Source organism: Phalacrocorax carbo, chromosome Z, assembly GCF_963921805.1.
Source record: "Phalacrocorax carbo chromosome Z, bPhaCar2.1, whole genome shotgun sequence".
In the NCBI taxonomy this organism is placed as follows: domain Eukaryota; kingdom Metazoa; phylum Chordata; class Aves; order Suliformes; family Phalacrocoracidae; genus Phalacrocorax; species Phalacrocorax carbo.
Window position 1 is genome coordinate 77,846,186 of NC_087548.1, and position 20,193 is coordinate 77,866,378.

The 20,193-nt window shown below is 44.5% G+C and overlaps 2 protein-coding genes and 1 long non-coding RNA gene across 3 annotated transcripts in view; 2 read left to right on the plus strand and 1 right to left on the minus strand.

Moving 5' to 3' along the window:
• The window catches only part of CKMT2 (creatine kinase, mitochondrial 2), a 25,954-nt gene extending 24,819 nt beyond the window's left edge, over positions 1 to 1,135 (plus strand). Inside the window, exon 11 of the mRNA XM_009503349.2 lies at positions 997 to 1,135. Coding sequence (XP_009501644.1) covers positions 997 to 1,116 — 120 coding nt within the window. The 3' untranslated portion in view covers positions 1,117 to 1,135. The remainder of the gene's footprint in view (positions 1 to 996) is intronic.
• LOC135310426 (uncharacterized) overlaps positions 1 to 10,440 on the minus strand; it is an 11,156-nt gene extending 716 nt beyond the window's left edge. The window contains exons 1-2 of the long non-coding RNA XR_010370467.1: positions 9,144 to 10,440; positions 105 to 8,854 (exon numbers count right to left, since the gene is read on the minus strand). This is a non-coding gene — a long non-coding RNA (uncharacterized LOC135310426). The remainder of the gene's footprint in view (positions 1 to 104; positions 8,855 to 9,143) is intronic.
• Positions 10,441 to 10,809: 369 nt separating this feature from the next.
• On the plus strand, positions 10,810 to 18,605 carry ZCCHC9 (zinc finger CCHC-type containing 9). The gene is made up of 5 exons (XM_009506303.2): positions 10,810 to 11,865; positions 12,958 to 13,108; positions 13,390 to 13,482; positions 14,648 to 14,716; positions 16,850 to 18,605. Exons 1-5 carry the CDS (start codon positions 11,530 to 11,532, stop codon positions 16,963 to 16,965), a joined length of 765 nt encoding a protein of 254 aa, XP_009504598.2. The 5' UTR covers positions 10,810 to 11,529; the 3' UTR covers positions 16,966 to 18,605.
• The last annotated feature ends 1,588 nt before the right edge of the window (positions 18,606 to 20,193 follow it).

The window sequence follows — 20,193 nt, forward strand, 5'->3', positions numbered from 1 at the left end:
GTCAGCATGAGCAGAGGATGAGAACCTCTGCTTCAGAGATGTGGGCTTGGCAAAACTGCCTCAGCAAAGTCAGCACGCTTGGCAGAATGAGTAGGATATCTTACCCCACAGCTGACAAACCATTGCACAGGGTTCATGGTCACCTGCAGGGGAACATATGGTCCTGAGCCATGCCCATGCCTGTGAAGAAGTACAAGACTCTGGTTAGACAAGCTTTCTCAGGCAGTCTAAATGGCTGTAACCAAACAGGTAGTCCTGCCCCCCTCCCAGTCCCAGCCATGTGATGGACTTAGCCCATGCCTCCAGCAGCATTCAGGGCTGGTGAGAGTCAGGGCAATGAGCCTCTGTCCTCCTCTCCTTGTGCCACTGTCCCAGTTAGTTTCTGTCTGACTGTGCTCACATAAATGCTTCTGCAAGCACACGGGCAGTTCAGGCTTGGGAGCTGCGACGACACAGCAATGGCATTCAGTGTGAGCTGCCTGGTGATACTGAGCACTCACAGCATGGCTGTTCTGGTTTCTTCATCCTTGTATACGAGCATGCCAAACACAACAGACAGGGACCCCTGCTGTGCCATGCGTTACTTTTCAGCAAACATCTGGGGAGGACCCTGCACCCTCAAGTGGTCACATTTGAAATAGGTCTCTCAACTCATGACTAAACATTTTCTGTAAGGACTTTTGTTTGTTTGCTTTATTCCTACAGTCATATGAGTAGGAGCAGAATTTGGTGGAAATAACTTTAGGGACCTATTTGAAAGTTTCTGTTGCTGGCGGCCCAAACTCAGGGCAAATAGGAGAAGGGAATTACTATCGGTTTCCACTGGACCAGCATGACCCATACTCCCTGTGCCACAGGCAGTGTGGTGTCTATTCCATGACACTCCTTACTTATAGCTTTACCTGCCGTCATTCCAGTACAAGCCAATTTTCCCTTCCTCTATTAACACCATTAGCTAAAGATTCTACTAATACTATTTTCTTCTTGTTGCTGTAGGTGGAGCTAGTCCAGATTGTCATTGATGGGGTCAATTACCTAGTTGACTGTGAGAAGAAACTGGAAAGAGGTCAAGACATCAAAGTGCCACCACCGTTGCCTCAGTTTGGCAGGAAGTGATCTTACTGCTGATGGCGAGCAACTGGTAGAAAATATGACTGCCACTCTGACAGAAAGGCACCTCTGTATATCTCTGTACAAAAATCTTGTGTAATAAAACACTACCTGATACCTGATGTCTCCTTTGATGCCTGGCTGCCCTGGCAGAAGTTAGTCTTCGTGCAGGTTTACTAGGATGCACCCAATACAACCACCACAGTACACTCTTTTTTGGGGACTGTTTCCTTTCCTTTCTTGGTTGGTGATAAGAAAAGTACTACCTGAGTAATGCAAAAGCACAGATCCTTAATTCTAAGCTGCATTTGCACTTATGGCCACACTTAGGAAGTCTCCTACGAGCACCCTACTTTTATTCACAGATGCACTTCTTTCCAGTGACTGTCCAGGCAGCTGAAATCTACCAGCATGAGGGGTAGGTGCTGTGAAGTGCTCCTTGCTTTTTCAGCAACCGCTGAACACCATGGTGAGTTCAACAATTAACTGGAGTTGGCAGCTGCATGTGCATTCAGCCTCTGAAGTCTGCCACTTGACCTGTCATCGGGAATTCAGTGGTGTCTCTGCAAAGGAGCTGTCTCTTCTCTGTCCAGGACTGGTCTGCACACAAAATTCTTTACCATGTCACCCCAAACACCCAGATTTTTTCACTCCTACAGAACTCACCACGTCACTTCTCAGCTGTTTCCCTTGGGCGTCTGAGGTGCTCACCACTCTTCCATCCAGGCATCACCACTCTTCCACCACAGGCATCCATGCTCACCACTATTCCATGTGGTGAGCAGCTTGGTGGGAAGAAACACTAGCAGATGCTAACAGTCCCACTGATTGCTTCTTTTTTGCATATTGAAACATATTCAGTGGTTCACTGTAACCACACTCAAAACACCAGTTCTCACGAAAAAACCAAAATAGTCAAAATATACCCTGATGAATGTGCTGTGTTGCTGTCGAGTGGGGAGTAGTATCAGCAGAAAATGTTTCAGGTCTGTGTGAACAGCAAAGTGACACTGCTGAGGCACCCATGGCTACTGTATGTAGGGGTATGTCCAGGACATGCAGTTCAGTAGTGTCCTGACTGGTGCTTTGGAGCCCGTTGCAGCACCTTGAGCAATGCTAGTTTAGTTTATAAAACTCATGTAGTGTAAGCTCTGAGAAAACATTGAGAACATATGTGTTAGTCCTAGTTTAATTCAGGTGGCAGGAACTCCCCTAACAAAGCATCCTCCATCAGAAACCTCTTGCTGACATCTGCTGTACAGTCCCAGCCTGGTGCAAAGTGCCTTGAGAAGGTTTTTCAGCAAGTCATATCTGAAGAGCTGTGACTGGATAGCTAGGCCATAACAAATTACACACTTTAAAAATCACAATTGGAAGTTGAGAGCTAGATGGTGACTTAGGAGCTCTGGGAAACCAGCAGCATGGTGTGCTTTTGCTCAGAAGGAGAGCTGTTGTATATGAAGTAGGCTGGATCTTCCATATGATTGCTGTTTCTTCCTCATCTATGCTGTGTACATTCTCTAATATTTTGCCACCGACTTTCTAAATGGTGGTTAATAATAGTAATTCTGGGGAAGGGAAAGAGACTCCTGCTGATTTCACGTAGAAGGCAAACAAGTAAAACTGGAAAGACTTCACTGTTAGACCTCCAAAACAGTCAAACACAAAACTCGACTGGAGGCCAAATGTGCTCAGATTATAGACTCCACTTGCTTTTTTCCTGCTGACTTGCAAGCTGCTGGTAGGCAGTGGTAGGAAGTCCAGCTGGCAGCCATTTAAAAATAGCATTCCTGAGGGGTTGATATGGGAGCTGATGATACTGCTTTAATACCTTTAATAATGACCTGGATGACAGGGTGCATTACAGAGTCAGCCAGTCACTGCTGGTGCTAAATAAAAGGGAGTACCTTGTAAACTGGAGAGAGGGTTGCTCTTGAGAGCGCATTTGACTGTAGAAATGGGCTGACAGAAATCTCATGAAGTTCAACAGGGGCAGAGGCACCTGGGATGCAGCAACTCCATGCAACAGCACAAGCTGGGAGACAAGTGGGGGGAAAGCAGCTTTGCAAGGACTAAGGGTCCTGGTAGACAGCAAGTTGAACATGAGTCAGCAGTATGACCATACCAGGCTGCATTAAATGTTGAGTGTCGTCAACGGCTTGAGGGGTATGATTATAACCCCTCCATTTGGTACATGTGGAACTTCAGCTGAAGAACCATGTCCAGGAAAGACAGTGACAAACTGCAACGTCCTGGACAGGGCCACCAAGACTGTCAGGGGGGCTGAGGCATGATGTATTATGTGAAGTTGAGAGAACTGCGTTTGTCAGTCACATGTGACAGTCACATATCTACTAACATTACGCTGGACATCTTTACTCAGTCCCACTCCATCATTACAGTCCTCAGACCAGTTTGCTCTCTGCTTGGACCATGTTTATCTCCAAGCTGAGTACATCCCAGGGCTGGGGGGATGTGGGGATGTGGGGAGGTGTGGGGGAGGTCTGTTCCTGTAAGCCTTCAATGACAGCTTAAAGGCAGCAACGCTGAAGCTGCACTGTTCGCGGAGGACATGCTCTGGTGAATGGCTGCAGCAGGAAATAAGCAACCTGAAAGGCTGTCAAACAAAAAAAGAGAGAATCGTACAGACTACGATCCAATAAGAAGATATCAAAGATTAAAAACCAGGTTTGCTGCACTAACCCTAGACATATGATGTTTCTTCTTGCCTTCTCATATTTAGTTTCCCCATGCCACCAATTCTGCATTGCTGAGATCCTCTTCTGCCAATAAAACTCTTTCCTGATAGATTCAGATACTAATTCTCTATAAATCTTTGGAATTTTTTTGATTAAGTACTCCAAGAAGAGCTACATACCTTGCCTCAAGTACTTTTATAATCTTCTTGACAAATACATCAGTGACAAGGGATCAGCAAAAGTAAACGCTCAGGTCATCCTCCATCAAAGCCCACCAGTGGTCCATCAGGCAGTTCATGCAGGGTGAGAACTGGAGCAGAATTTACCATTACAGGACAAGCAAAAAGTGGCACTGTATTCTCAGCTCCACCAGGAAATGGACATTGACTTTGCAAGAGGTGCCTCTATACAAGAGTGAACACATTCTTCTGTGTTGAAACTGCCATACAAATATTGCTCTAACAATAAATACCTTGTCTAAATGGCTGGGTTGATGGGAATAAACTGTGTTGTTTTGTATTTGCGCCATAAGGGAACCAAAGACTCTCAGAAAGGTGCAGATCCTTTGACCTGTGCACTACCAAATTGTTAGTATTAATGACAGACCTTTTTCGAGGCATCTACAGGGTAGAGGAAGAGAAAGAACTTTGGATGAGAGGAATATAGGCTGAAGACACAGAAGAAGAGAAGAGGCAAGGAAAACAGACGTTAGGTGATTCTCAGCCAGTCAGGAGCTTAATTATATATATTGAGAGATTCAAGCTTGGACACATAAGCCAAATTATGTGTGCCAAGCCTGAACTGGGTTTGGAGCTGTGTTGAAGTTAATGCACACAGTGATTGACACTGAGAAAACACAGCTCTTGCAACAAGCCCATGGCCTGGCTAAGAAGCATTACCAACAAACTGGAAAGTCAAAGGGTGGCTCAAATGTAAAAGTCAAGCCAGGAGCAGGGTTGGAGGCTGGACGAAGGTGAGGGAGGCAGGAGACCCAAGCCCAGGGCACAGGGTAGCAGGCGTGGGGCTGCCTCAGGAGGAGGCAAGGGACGCTTCATGACAGCAGATGCAAAGAAAGAGAAACACACACTTATGCCTTCACAAAGAATATGAGCTGTTAGTACAGAAAAGCAGCAAGACAGTGGCAGATTTACTGTAACGCTTTTTTTCGCAAGAAATAAAACATAACGTGCCACAGCAGCATCAGAGTGGTTGAAGACTGACCTACTGTGGTATCTTTGAATTTTGGCTTTATTCAATGCACTGGTGTCCACATAACTCATGGAAAGAACAAACAAAATTCATGCCTAGCTAAGAGGGCTCCCTGTAATGAAGACTTTGGTAGGTGGGAATACATGCATTAAACTGATTTGTTTTCTGAAGCCTGATTTAAAAGCTTAAGACCCAAGCCTGTAGCTATGACAGTTGTAATTTCACTCGTGACACCCTACACCTAAAATCATTCGCTGTTCTAACAAAAACTGACCTGACAGACTTTAAAAGTTCATGAAACTATCATTCTTACAAGACTACTGCACACCTGAACATACCTTATCTATTTTTTATCTGGAAATATCAAGAAAAGGCAGCAGATAACATGGAGAATGAGTTACAGCTAATATTTATATGCAGAATTACTTTACTGGTAAGATTTGTTGGAATGTAATTTAAGACCTGAAATAATTAATGTTCATCTCTCCACTGTAATGTTTTTTACAGTTTACTTTCAGCTTAAGGCTTAATTAAAAGATTGAAGACTTTAAATAGCCATTTCTTTTGCCTGCAAAGATGCCTGAAGAAATGGCATACATAGACGTGCACTATGTATAGTAGAGAAGTCCTACTGAGTCGAGTCATCCAAGAGGGCACAAACATACAGTCATCTAATGAATATTGTTGCTGATTGACACCACATTTATAATCACTCAGTATAAATTATTACAGAAGAAGACTGGGCTCATAATGAGAAAATAACAGTTATGTTATAATACTAAGTTTATCAGTAATGAAGAGTAATGAACATACTTTGTTCATCCACCCATTTTCCTGGGAACTCAGACAGATCCAAAAGTTTCTTAGACAAAGGGAAAAAAACCTTGATTATTGATGTCAGTTAATATTAGTTCAGTTTGTGCACATGTGTATTCCCGTTTGAAATGAAAATGTTTTCCCTAAGTTTTCTTCCATGCGTTTATCAAAGTACCTGTCTTAGCTCTCATTCTGGTTTTGTAGCTCTGCTTTCTGAAGCAGGATTTCCTCTCAGTTATAGTGTCGGTTATTTGGCATTAGGGGCATGGCAGAATTATCAGTGTATGCACCTCATGAATACCAATGAATATCACATTAAAAATAGTAATTCTATTTTTAAAGTCTAAAAAGGCCCATATGCTGATGAGACTACCTAGCTAGCTAAATTTGTATAATGAAATATGGAGATACTTGTATTTATATATACATATACATATACATACACACATATTTGGAGGCTGACTTCCCTCCTTCAAGCCAGAATATTTTTTTAAACCCAAACCATTCAAGAATGCAAAGATAAAATACTAATACCAAAGTTAGTGGCAAATCTTGAAAATGTGTCTAGGTGCCTTTATATCCCTTTTCCAATTTACCACACTCTTTCTTTGGACTCCAAAAATGCATCTGCATCATCTCCCTTTTGTAAACAAGGTGCAACACAGCTGTGAATCCTGGGCTTTGCAGGCAGACTTTTTTCCCCTCAGTGTTCCTTTATGATTTCTTACTGCCGCATCCTTCTTGCTCTTTTGCAGTTTTCACTCCCCTGAACCTGTGTCACAGGCCCTGCCTGGCATTTAACCACTGGCATTTTTTGCGTCGGCCCACCCAGACTGCTGTCTTCCCAAGACATGCTTCTTTCAGATGTACTGTCGTGATCTAAGAGGACAACTCATAGATGTGGACCGAAGAATGCCGAGTCAGGCCTCGAATCATGCTATTTGATACAATAATGAGTGAACCAAAAAAAACCAACAATAAAACCAAAGCCTCTTTGAAGGCGAGATGATTCACACATGTTCCTCTTTAGTTACTAACATCAAATGGTTCAAATCACAATATTCCAGGAGATTTCATCCCAAGTTACGAAAGATGCTACAGGATCCAGTGGTCCAGATTTTCAATCCTCTTGTCTCAAATCTCCCAAGCATGTTACGTTTGTGATGGAACTATGAGAAAGTCTCCTAAGAGAGGCGTGAGAGTGCTCTGCTATGTACACTGTGCTGTGGACAGGCAATTTGGTGTTTCTTAGTAAAATACAAAAAAATAGCCAACAAAATTTTACAGTGATTTGCAGGACTGCTGTCTTGCTCATTTTTCACCTGCTGCCAGTGTACAGTAGAGCTCACAGCTGAATAATGTCAAATTTGAACAAACCCAAACTAGTTCGAACTTACACAGGCATGGTCACTCTCAAAGAAGTTATATTTATGAGGAAATACTGTCTTATTGATTTAGCAGAAAGGTACCAAACAGCCATTTCCACTGCCTGCAAACCTTGTAAGGGATCCTAAGGGCCACCCATCCTGCCTAGTCACACACACATAAAATTTCAGACTGTGGAAAAGAAAGACAACACATTTAATGCTTCAGCAGAACAGAAAACAAAGCAAGTGCCTTCTCACTGGTCTCGCTTATGCTGTTCTTCAGCTTTTCTCTACACCCATTTCCATGTCCAGTATGGGGGCTGACAGCTTGTCTGCGCTTAGCTCAGTAAGGAGGCCAGACGAGGCTGCAGCCAAACGAAAACCTGCACTGAAGTGAAACCAGCGAGCAGCCTGCAAGCACCAGGAGGCATGCTGCTGTCTCCACTTAGTGAAAATAAGCTGACAGACAGATGGACATACATAGATGGATGCAACTATGTGCATGTCTGCATATATTTTCTTTTCCTTTGACAAATAAATCAATCCTCACTCACAAAGTTAATCTGGCCATGTATGCCACATACAGATTAGCAGGCACTTCACCCCATCTCTTTAAAATAAACCATTTAACAGCAACCACTTAACAACCCTCTAACACGTCAATACACAGCTATTCATAAAACACAGCCTAATAAATACAGAGCATGCGTATGTCTGGAACGTGCATGACCCATGTGCTGCCCATGGGATCCTTGATTGCCTCTTTCCTGTCTACCCTTGGGCCAGCGTCGCCCATTTCTAGCAGCCCTTTCTGGCTGTATGAACCAGCTTTGGCCATGATTTCTCATCTGCAGGCTTGCTGGCAGCACGTTGCAGGTTCAGCTGCGACCTCATGCTGTGGTTGAGCTGTAACTACATTGGCAAATTATTTTTAATTTTAAAAATAAATCCTGATTCCTTCTATTTCCTAGCTTATTAACAGTGGCTCTTAAATGGCATTCATCCATTCTTTTCACCTGCAGTAAATGCACTCTAATTGTTTGTAAATCTGTGCCTGTTGCTGGCAGTGATGCAGTTCAACGGCAAGATCAACGCACAGTTTGTGCATACTTCCCTCTAGTGGACGCAAAGCCACGGAAAAACAGCAAAATACAGCAACGGAATTTCTCTACGGAGACACAAATACCACAGATAACTAATAAAGAAGGAATGGTGCCCAGCTGTCTTTATAACATCAGCTCAAGATTACCAGGAAAGGTAATGGAGATCTAGTGAAACGCTAAAAATACAAGAAACAGAAAACTGACTTGAGAAAAAAAGTCTTACTGGATTTATAAACATTTATTTCATTGCTAAGCAGAGGCCTCTAACAATATAATCCTGCAGATTTACTTTGTGAACCTTAAGGGAATGGTTTGGAGAGAGCAAAATGTATCATAAATTGTTTCAAATGCTACCCTCCTTGACAAAACCTGCTGTAAATTTTTCAGCTGAAGGTTTGAATCGGCTTCACTGCTCCACGATGGAGGTATTGACCACTGGGAGGTGCCCCAGCATTGCTCTTGGTGAAAGATGAACTCCACCCAGAGAAGACTGACTTTACAGAAGAATACAAGCATTTCAACCAGTGTCACTGCACCAGCAGTTTCCCACCTGCAAAGAGAGTCTGGTATAAGACTGTGAAGTATGCCAGTGTCAAAACTGTGAGAGAGCAGCTGCATCCACGGTGGAGTCTCCACAGGCCAAGGGCCCAAGGTTAGGCCTATCCCACACAGGCTCAGCCAAATAGGCCCATCTGCGGCAGGGCCCCAGCCTCTGCCATCTCCCCCTCCCTGGTAGCTCTGTGCCACCCTGCACTGCGACAAGGGCACGGCACAGCACTCCCCTCCACGCTGGAATACACAAACTCAGCTGGCACCAGCTGCTGCACCTGTTCACCCACCACTTCAAGAAGATGATGGGCTGCTGGCAGCAGGGCTGTGTATGGAGAAGGGTACTCGCACACAGGCAGCAGCTCCTGCCACCTCTCATGAGTCTTCACGCTCCTCTGGCTGCCCCATGGGAGGCACAGGTTCTCGCAGAGGGCTATGTCCCACAGTCCTTTTACCCCTGCAATAAAAAACATAACACTTCACTGGAAGACGGTTAGTCTTTTTGTAGTGCCTTCACAAACCGCAGGCAATTGCTTGCTCTAGGTGTTATCCCAAAAAGCAGGTTTGTTCACTCCATGTGCGAAACACCAAACTACACAGAGTGGAGGTATTTTATTTAATTCGTGTTTGCACAAAGATGGGTGCTGGAGGTGGTAACCCACAAAGCAGCACCCCACACCTAGAAACTCCAAGGCATTTATACAGTTAAATGTGTCAGTCACAGCTAATAGTCACACACCTTAGCTAATAATTGGTTAATTTCTTTCTCACTTCGATGCAACGGTACAGCTCCCTTTAAATTTACCACGCATGCTCAGAGAGTAAGGGGCTTGTTTGGGGGGGCGGGGGGAGCAGTCCTGGCCTATGGTCATGATATTTAGTACTATAAAGAGGACAGTTCACTTAAAGGGCACTTTTAGTTCTTATCAACATTCCAATTAGTTGTCCTCCTTGACTACACACTTTATCACCCTGTCCTCAGCCTCTTCTGAGGTGGGATGTTTGCTTTGATCTCAGCTTTCCTCAGGGACATAGTAATAACACAAGTGCTTCCCTCTCAGCTCCCTTCTCTGGCCGCCAAATTCTGTTTTGCCAGGCTCACATGGTTCATTTTCATGGCTTAGCAGAACACTCTACAACTCCATTTTCTTATAGGCATACATATGTAACCAGGGTGATGAAGTTAACCAAACATGGATGCTGCTATACCATCCAACTGAACATTAAGTCCGGGGACAAGCAATGTATTCGTTAATCTGTATTTTAGTCATTAGTTAATCCTTAATGGAATAGATAATGCATCTCTGTCAGAACCCCTCTCCCTTCAGACTCAAAGCCTAATTTTTAGATCCCAAAACCCTCACTCCTAGTGGTTAGCGTCCAAACCTCTGTTTTAAGGATTAAATTAAAGCCTCACTTCTTGGTAGTAATGATTCAGGGTATAGATGGTTGGGAGTTACTAATACAATCTGGTGTAGCTCAACTAAGGCTGGGACCCGGAGCCAAAACTTAGCCGAGATAAGGCGGTAGCTGAAAGAAGAACAGCCTGCACGATGACTAAACCTTGTTGCTTTAGGGAGTCAAAGAGGCCTTGAGATTGGAAGTACCTAAACAAAGTCACGATGACATTTGGCCTTAAGAAAAGCAGACGTACAGAGCCATAAAGATACGGAACTGCAGAGCAGACGCTAAACCAGAACAGACCATCCCTCAAGGACAGTACATACATCATCTCAGAACTGAGTTTGCACAAACACAAGGGTTAACTAGCGGGCACAGGGAGGAAGAGTATGTCCTTCATCCAGAGCCCCCGGGCGACCACCCAGAGACACCAACACGCATGCGCTATCAATGCCTGAATATGTATATCTTTTATCAGACAGCTAATGAATATGTATATGAAGCATGTACTTAACTGGCACAAAGTGATCTGACGGTGTGCACGTTAGGGGGAGAGATCCCCCGTGCATCCGGCACCGTAAATAAAGAATGCCTGCCTTTTAACACTACGTTGGTGTTACGAGGTTCATTCCCGATTTCGGTGACACATCCGCCTCTGTGAGACCATACAGCATCCACAGAATCACAGAATGCTTTGGGTTGGAAGGGACCTTTAGAGGCCACCTATTCCAACCCACTGCAGTGAGCGGACACCTTTAAGTCGATCATCACTCAAGGAATAGCAGCACACGCGTTCCTGTTAACCAGAAGGTGAGAATGCCATGGCAACACCGCATTTCGGCGGCGCGGCTATAAAGGAGGGGAACATCACAACCCCACCGGCCCGCTGCGGGCACGGCAGAGAGCCGCCATGTGGACCGTTCTTCACCAGGAGGTGTTTGCGGGCCTCCCCCAGGACCGGTCCTTCAGCGGCGGCGGCGGTACATCCACCTGGCTCCGGAGAGGGGCTGACTGAGCGCGGCCCCGCCGCCCTTCCTCAAAATGGCGGCAGGTAGCGGAGACGGGGCGGCAGGAAGTGACGCCACGCCGCGCGGCCGTCCCGGCGCGGAGCGAAGGGCCCGTGGCCGCCGGTGGAGCGGGGAGGACCGCTCTGGGACGCCGTCTCTACTGCGGCGGCGGACTCTGGGGCGCTTCTCGGGGCTGGCCCGCGGGTGAGGGGAGCCGGGAGCGCAATCCTCCCGTTGAGGAGCCGGACAGGGAGCGGGCCGGGTCGCCATGACCCGGTGGGCTCGGCGGAGCGTCGCCGCCAGCGGCAGGGCGCTGGATGCCACCCCCTGGGCGGAGATGGCGGCCGGCCCCGAGGTGCGGGAGGGCCGCACGGGCCCTCTCTCCGTGAAGAAGGAGCCGGAGAAGAGGAAGAAGAAGAACAAGAAGAAGAAGGAGTACCTGAGCGAGGACGTTAACGGGTTCGCGGCGCACCTGAGGGAGAGCTCGGAGCGCGGCGAGGCGGGCGGCGCGGCGCCGCGGGAGGAGATGGCGGCAGCCCTGAGGAAGGAGAGGCGGCGGGAGGACCGGCGGCTGAAGAGGCAGGAGATGAAGAAAAACGCCATGGTGAGCGTTACCCAGATAGTGAGCTCTGCCCAGATTTGCTGGTCGCTCACAGGTGGCAAAACTTCAGAAAGTTTTTCCTAAAAATTCCTGTTTGTTTTTTTTTTTAAGGAAGGAAACGACCTAAAACAACATTTCCTAAAAACGCGTGGATCAGGCAGGTTCCTCATTCCCCACCGGCCCCGCTGGGAGGTGGCTCAGCCGGGAGCGAGGTGGTTCCACCACAACCATAGCCTCTGCCCAGGGCCACTTCAGGGTAATGAAGCGAACTGGAGTATCTCAACTTTGAAACAAACAACTAATTTCAGCCTAGGTCTTAGCCTTCAGCCCGGCTTTTCCGGCAGAACGCTGTTCTTTCTACCCTTTGATAAACTCCCAGTCCCTCTTGTCTCCTGGGTGGAACTAGTTCAGTGTGTCTCCAGATGTATTTCATCAGTGCGATGTTTTGGGGCCTCCGTCTGCAGCGTCTGCTACCTGAGAACTGCAGTGAGAGCTCCAGCAGGCTCTAATGAAACTTTCTAAAAGCAGTTATCTCAGCACAAACTTATGTATTCAGCATAAATTTATGTTGAATGTAACCTGGGAACATACAGAGGACAGTTACTACTAATTAATCTGAGATATCGAAGTGCTTCATGAGTAAATTATAGGACAGTTGCAACATTGTTAGTATTTACTTAAGCATGACTGCAGCAGTATTTGACGAGCTTGGAGAACTGCACTGTAGTCAAAATAAACTATCATCGTTCATCCAGGGCGCTTGGTTGTCAGTGAGTGGCCTGTATGGTGTGTTGGTAGAAGGAGAAGACTACCCATAAGACTGTGCTTTAATGGCATAGACCACTGACAGTTATTTTGTGACAGGGTACAATGCCTCTTTTGTCTAGCTGTTTCTCCCTGAGGAGAAAATCCCTCAATATGTTTGCCTTCTAAAAAGCCAGAAGGCCTTGTTAGACTGGGATTTTCAGGTCTTTGAGTGCCATTCACAGAATCTGTGATTGGTTCAGAAATTATTCTGAAGGAACAGAAAAGTGCTTTGTTTTGTTATGTGAACTGTCTATGGAAATGCATATAACTTAATTTTTATTTTCAAAGGTATGTTTCCACTGTAGAGAACCTGGCCATGGTGTCGCTGATTGCCCTGCAGTACTTGAAAGTCAAGATATGGGCACAGGAATCTGTTACCGGTGCGGATCCACGGAACATGACATCAGCAAATGCAAGGCAAAAGTAGATCCAGCTGTTGGTATGTCTCAGAAATTTGTATTTATTGAGGTGCTTTGGTCTTGAGTTTTCTGACTACTGAAATACAAGCTTTGTGATTTAGTAACTTAAGTGATCTGATGAGATAGGTTAATATGTTTAAAAAACTACAATATTATAACAATGAACGTAACAGCATAAGAGACAGTATAGTGTTTGTAGTATAATAGTGTAGTAAAATACTGTCATTAGAGTGTATTCACAGTTGTCTGTGACTTTACAAAGTTTTTTAATGTGGAACATCAACTATATGGGATTTTGCAGGGGCGTTTCCGTATGCAAAATGTTTCATCTGTGGTGAGATGGGGCATCTGTCAAGGTCATGTCCAGATAATCCCAAAGGATTGTATGCTGAAGGTGAGTGTGGTGATTTACTGAAACCAAAACATATTTTTCATACCTGCCTGACACAGAACATAGTAACACTCTAAGTGATTGAGGATCCGACTAAAAGGAATTTCTGAATATCTTTTACTCTTGGTTAAAGCAGATTAATTCTGGGGAATGCAGGGAAATTCAGTGTTAATATTGATTACCTAGGGATTTCTGCTTTAATTGTAAGCTTAGTGTTAATGAGGTGAGATACAATGTATAAGAACTTGCTTGTGCTTGCCATTTCAAGAGGTGCACTAATACACAAGATCCTAACAGGCTGTATGTATTTAGTCAGTGTGTGTTTAAACGTACATTTACCAATGTATGTGGTAAAAACATACTCTTGTACTATAGCTTAAGGCTTTGGGAGGTGTTCACGCAAAACTACAGCTCTCATTAGAAAGAGGACATCTTCATTTTAAGTTACTTTAATGAGAAATGTGACCTAAGTTTGAAGGTTTCACTCAGATACTGCTCTGCCTAGTTTCTCTGTTGGCGCTGACAACCAACATTCTATCTTCCGGTACAATGTGGTTCTGTAACAGTTAAATTGGAAGAAAAATCACTTCAGAGGCACTGCATTTCTACTTTCAGTGTTTGGATTATTAGTAGAATTTGTATTTCATATCTCAGTACCTGTAGTTGGATTGCCTGTCTCTTGGGATCTCCCATTAATTTCAGAATTTCCTTTGAATAATTGAATTTCAGTAGAATTCAGCTTGTTTCTCAAAAAGAGAGCTTCAAACAAATCAGAAATGTTCCAGAAGCTGGAAAGGTCCCTGACTACTACAGGCACTACAGTGAAGAGGATTAACCCTTTCTCAGCCAAAACCAGCACAGTGGTAAATGGAATTCTTAGTATGCGATGCTTTACAGAAGCAGCTCTGTCTGTCAGAGTCGCAGGAAGCTGTGTTTGCAGGCTTGTAACACAGTGGAGCAGATACGCAGCCAGTGTTATGTTACTGTGCCTAGGAGCGCAGACCTCTCCAAAGGGACATTTCCCTATCTTTTCTACAGGTTGTCACTACAGAAAACTAGGAACAAGATTTTTCAATATGCATACAAGCACAAAACAGTGTAGGCGTTTGTTCTGTGTTTGGTGTTGGTTTTTTTCCCCCAGGTGAGTAACAACTTTCTTTCTGAACAGGTGGTGGCTGCAGACTTTGTGGCTCTGTGGAGCACTTCAGAAAAGACTGTCCGGAAAAACAGAATGCGGGTGAGATGCAGGGGAGGATACAGAGAGGAGTTTGAGTGCACAGCTGAGTAATGTTTATTTACTGCTTTGCCTGGCTTTGGCCAGGTAAAAGAGTTTGAGAAGAGAGCTAGCAAATAGCAAAGGTGACCTTCCTTTGGGAATGAGTGCTTATATTAAGGGGTATGTGGAGGAGGGAGTAAATTGCGATGCAAAACTTGAACTTTCCATTTTAAAAAAAAAATCTAGCTTGTCGATTCCTGAAGATAATATGATGAGCTAACGTGTATTTGTTAGCCAATATTTATGCTGCTGTTTACAACTTTAGAAGCTGTAGATCAAAACTGGTTTCTTCTTTTGGTGATTTGAGTGTGAAGCGGTGGAACTGAATATAACATCAGTTGCAGGGTGGTGGTGCTGGCAGCTTGTAAAAGCTGCATGTGCAGGCAAGTGTGCAAGTCATTCAAGATGGGAGAGGAGGAGGAGGCGGGAGATCTGCCCAGCTAGATTCACCAGCTAATGAGCTGCTTATGTGTTCTTCAGTCTTTCATGTGGGTGGAAGAATGGCATTATATACAAAAGATTTGTGCTAAGAAAGGCAAAAGCATCAAACAAGGGTTTGAAGAAATGAGGCTGTTACTGAAGTGGTGAAACATTTGCTCATTTTTCTGCCTTGTTTGTATGGCTTATAGAACTCCTGGGTTAATGGTAAGCCATAAACTTTTGTGGAATTTATGTAAGAAATTATTTATGTCGGCAATAGAGGCCACTGATCTGATCTCTATACATGATACTGTTGCATCCAAGACCATATGTGACCTTCTAGATGAATGCTGCTTTGCTAGTTTAGAACCAGTGAGATTGCATCTTAACTGGTCTGACAGAAGTTTCTGACCTGAAAAGACCGTTCAAAAATTTCCCCAAACTCATCAGCCGTGGCAGATTGTTGGGCAGTGTCTGCTCAGGTCACTGCTGAATTGACAGCCTGTCACGTAGCCCTGGTTGGATTTCTGCGTGCCACATTTACTGCAAATGACCTTTGTGTGGTTAATGCTTTTTGTAAGTCAAAAACCTGCACAGAAGCAGTAGGAGAAAAGAAACATTTGTAGGGAATGGCATTGCTCAAAGCTGGGCCAACTGTAACCAGGAGGTGGCAGTCCTCAGATGTTAGCGCAGTCCTGTGCAAGCCTTCCTGCACTCTGGCAGCAGGGCTCTAAAGCATGTGTGAAGCAGAACTGGAATGTTTTTTTCCTACCATTTTTTGAGAAGTTTTATGTCCATAATGAAGACTTGACTCTGCTGGTTAATTTCCCAATGGGCATCTTAGTCTTTATGCTAATGCTTCAAAACTAGTGCTGCTGGTTTAAAAATAGTGAATTCATTGGAACTGTGACACCATTGGTAAGAATTGTAATATTCTTTGAAATCAGTTTGTGAAGTACTTTTAGACTACAGGAAGATAGCTGGCAAAGAAGTTTAGGCCTGCTTTAATACACAGAAGTTAATCCAAATAATGATTGGATTCATGTGATACTTTTGGTATGATCTGATTTGTTGCTTTCAAAATTAGATAGTCATTCAGAAAAGAAATATCCATTGGTTAACAGTATTCTCTGGGAAGGTGGTATGAATTGGTCTAAATACCATTTAAGCAGCAAAAGTGTAATGATGATGATTATATGCACGTATGTGAGTTGAGTAATGTAGATTTTGCTCTGTTGTGCCTCCTCAGGCTTAGTTTTTTGATCTCTATAATAGAGAGGGTCTTTACTTGATACCCAGAGGTGCTTGACATACTCTGAAGTCCTCATCGTAAGAGTTATTTGAACTTACATGAGAGCTAATGCATTGTCTGTGTACTCCTTGAACGTTTCTTTGGACAGTCAAATAGGAAAAAACATGTAGTAATGATTCCTGAACCTTGACAACCTGCGTGGGGAAAGAAGGGGAGTTTGCAAAAGACAATTTAAAACAAACAAAAAACCAACAAACCAAGGACCTCATGTAAAAAGAGTTGGCTTCAGAGCTAGAACTAAATAGATGGGTCTTTGTTGAAACAATGACAGGCCTTTGCAGGCCAAATCTTCCTCAAATGTGAAAGTTTGATATAATGGTAGTGCTCAGCCTTTCCATCATCTCTTGTCTCTCACTCTACAGACCAGGTTACAGTCGGGCGATGGGCCACTGGAATGAGTGCAGATTATGAAGAAATTACAGAAACACCAAAGCTGCAAAAACCAAAAGCAAAAGTACCTAAAGTTGTTACTTTTTGAAGGCCTCTTGGTTCTAGAGCGCAGTCAGCTGCATTGCTTCACTCCAGAGAAGTGACTGCGCAGAATCGATTGCTGGTTCTGGAAAATCAAGCAGACTGCTGCTGCTAAATTATGTTTTTTTGTCCCCCTTCGTTTTTCCAGTTAGCCTCCCAGGCGCCCCTAGCTTGCTGAAAAGCTGGGAACAACAGAAATACAGAAAGTGGGTATTTTTTAAATTTTTATATCTTTCCGCTGATACACAGCATTCCCTCTCACTGCCAGCTCTCTGAAGGAGGAAATTGGCTTCCTGCAACAGGGATCTGGTTGCAGTAACCAAACAGTGTATGTGCATTTTATCATGGGGGTCTGTGACTGCTGGATTTTGGCGGTCAGTATTGTTACCCTAAGAGCGCTGCTTTTACTTATCAGAGATGGACACAATCATGCTGGTCTTAATAAGACTATTTCTACACCTCTCTGAAAGGCTCTGTGGGTATTTTCTAAAGTCTTTTGTTGTGTTCTGGTTTGGTTTTGTCTTCTGCTTTTAGAAATAATAATTTCTTGCACTGTATGTGGAAGGTTGAGCAGCCTTGTGGTGAAGTTACCAGGTAAACCCTACAGCTGCTAGAGTTTGGGGGTGCAATTGCTGCTTCTCAGCTAAATATGTACGTGCACTAACCCGATTCTTTATTTCTTCACTAATAGAAATGGAATCATGCCCTTCCTCTGATACCTATGGTGAAATATACCTGAAAAGAGTTGGAAAGCAAGTGAGCAGCTTGCTTTTATTTTCTTTACTTTTACCAAGGAAAGCGCTCCAAAATCTTGGGTGTTTCTATCCTTTGGTGGGCTGGGAGTAAACTTTGCTTTGTATTACAAATGCCTGCTTAGTGGCAGATTCCTTTATTTTTAAATGAAGACTGCAGCCTGAAAAACTGCAGCCTTAGAAAAACTGATACATACCACAAAAAGTTACAAAACCAACCCGAAATGTAGTTCCTGCAGTATCTCTCCAGGCACTAGTAATTTGGCCTACGCAGCCAGTGGGGGGTAGGCGCTCTCTCACTTGCATCTGATCGCCTCACTCAAGATGAACATGGAAGCACGATGTCGCTGCAGAAGCGCACCCCAGGCCCGTCTCGCACGTGGCACTTCATTCCAAACGGGTGCCTTGGCACAGTTTGGGTAGCACGGGCAGGTGCCGTGCAGGGTCAGGGCCCCTGCGCAGTGCTCCGCTGCGCTCTGCGGGCAGGCACCTGCCACATCGGGCTGCTTGTGCCTCGGACAAATAGGGTACTTCAGAGTCCCAGAGATCTTAAATGTGCTTTCCAAAAACTTCATCTTCTGTTACACAGCAGTACGCAACAGTCCTCAAGGGGAAGCTACACAGTAGCAAAGCTAAAGCTTCTAAAGAATTAACTTGTCCTTTGAAGAAGAGTGTCCTGATGGTCAGTACATTGCCTTGGAGAGAAGACAGAAGGAGCACCAGATAGCAGACGAGCTCAGGACTGGTGCTTAGGGCCAGCAGCTGAAACTATGAATTTGGAACATTCTTTTCTTACAGCAGAAAACAAATACAGGAATTCAATTGCATGGATAAATTTTATATTTATATTTATAGATCTTAATTATTTTTAATAAAACAATGCTAAAAAATAGAACAGTTGGTGCTCTTACTTTAGGTTTCCTGGTTCTGCTCTGGATACAAAAGCATGTTAAGTTGACTAAGATAGGGCATGTATATTCAGTTTTTAATTATCAGAGTACACATTTAAATGGGGAAGAGGAGTGGATGTGGAAGAAATCAAGGATTAATTACTGAGTTTTAATCAGCTATTGGAGTAAAGCTCAAAGCAGTATAGCTTTTAGCGTGGACATTTTGCAACAGGCAGTTTGCAACAGACGTTTCCCTTTCTATTATATGGATAAGTATATCTGAAAAGCATCTTCTTAGATCATTTCCTGTATTTTAAAACTCCATGGGTTACAGTATCGTTCTTTTTCCCATCAGAACTTGAAGCTGCGAACCCTGACATTCCCAGTTGTACCAGGGCTTCCCAGAGTCGGGGTTGGTGTGGGCAGTGCGGTGTGCCAGTTGTGGTTGCAGAGTGCAGCCTCTCCTCCTGAGGAAAGAGCTGCTGTGGGTCTGAGTAAGACATGGTCACCCAGTTGTGCTGCTGCAGTCTGAGGCAGAAGTGTCCCTTTGACCAACTGCAAAGTTGTACAGTATATGACATGTAAGTTGGAAGGAAAGAAAATTCACTGTTCCCTTCCCATGGCTGATGGCTGTTGCTCCTGCTTGGCAAAAGGGATTCTTAAAAAACAGGCTGGCGAGAGGGCAGTTGTGGCAAAAAGAAACGCTGCAATAAGCAGTGGATTGACCTTTCTTCTCAGAATGGTGTAGCAGAAACAGGGCACACTAGCATCCAGCTTGCCCGCCTTCTGAGCCCAGCCATCTCTTCAGCGCAGTGGTGTAGTGCTCCTCAGGAGGCCAGTGAGCCTAGCAGCCATCACTGGGTAAGACAACCCTGAGTTTCATACCTGTTGCTCTGGTGTATTTGCACCGTAAGAACACTTGCAGGGCTCCTACACCTCACTACTGCTCAGTTGTCCTCTGAGATGAAACAGTGGACTTCTTCAGACTTAGGAAATCACAGGGGACACTCCTTGTGAGAATTTATAAAGGCAACAGCTGTTACCAGGTAATCACACGTGTGCTTGCATGGGGCTGGAAGCACATACACCTCCCTCTAGTCCTTGGCTTCCGTGACTGCTGAGGAAAATGTGGCACTGAACTGCTTGCACTATACTCTCTAAAAGAGCTGCACAGGTGAGCAATCTTCAGTAACTGTTGGACAAAACTACTTGTAAATGCACCCACTAATCACTTTTTAGACGGTTGCACAAAGGTATGTATAGCTGAATAAAGCTATTTGAAAAGCAGCTGTGAAAGGTGCTGCATGTACAGATGCATCGTACCCACAAATAAAAGTTAGGCAAATAATCAGTTTAAGCAATGTTTGTGCACCAGACATGTGAATCTCCTTGTCTTGGAACTTGCACGGAGAGTGGTAAAAAGACAATCTTCGATCTATGTCAAAAAAGGCACTCTCCCCCTGCACCCCAAGGATGGTGGCTGCATCTGGAGCGTGGCCCAACTTTGCAGGGCGTTACACTACAACAACCAAGGTCTCAGTGTTAGAGCTTAGGGCAGAACCTTTTGTTAGGCATGAGTGAGTTTGACAGAAT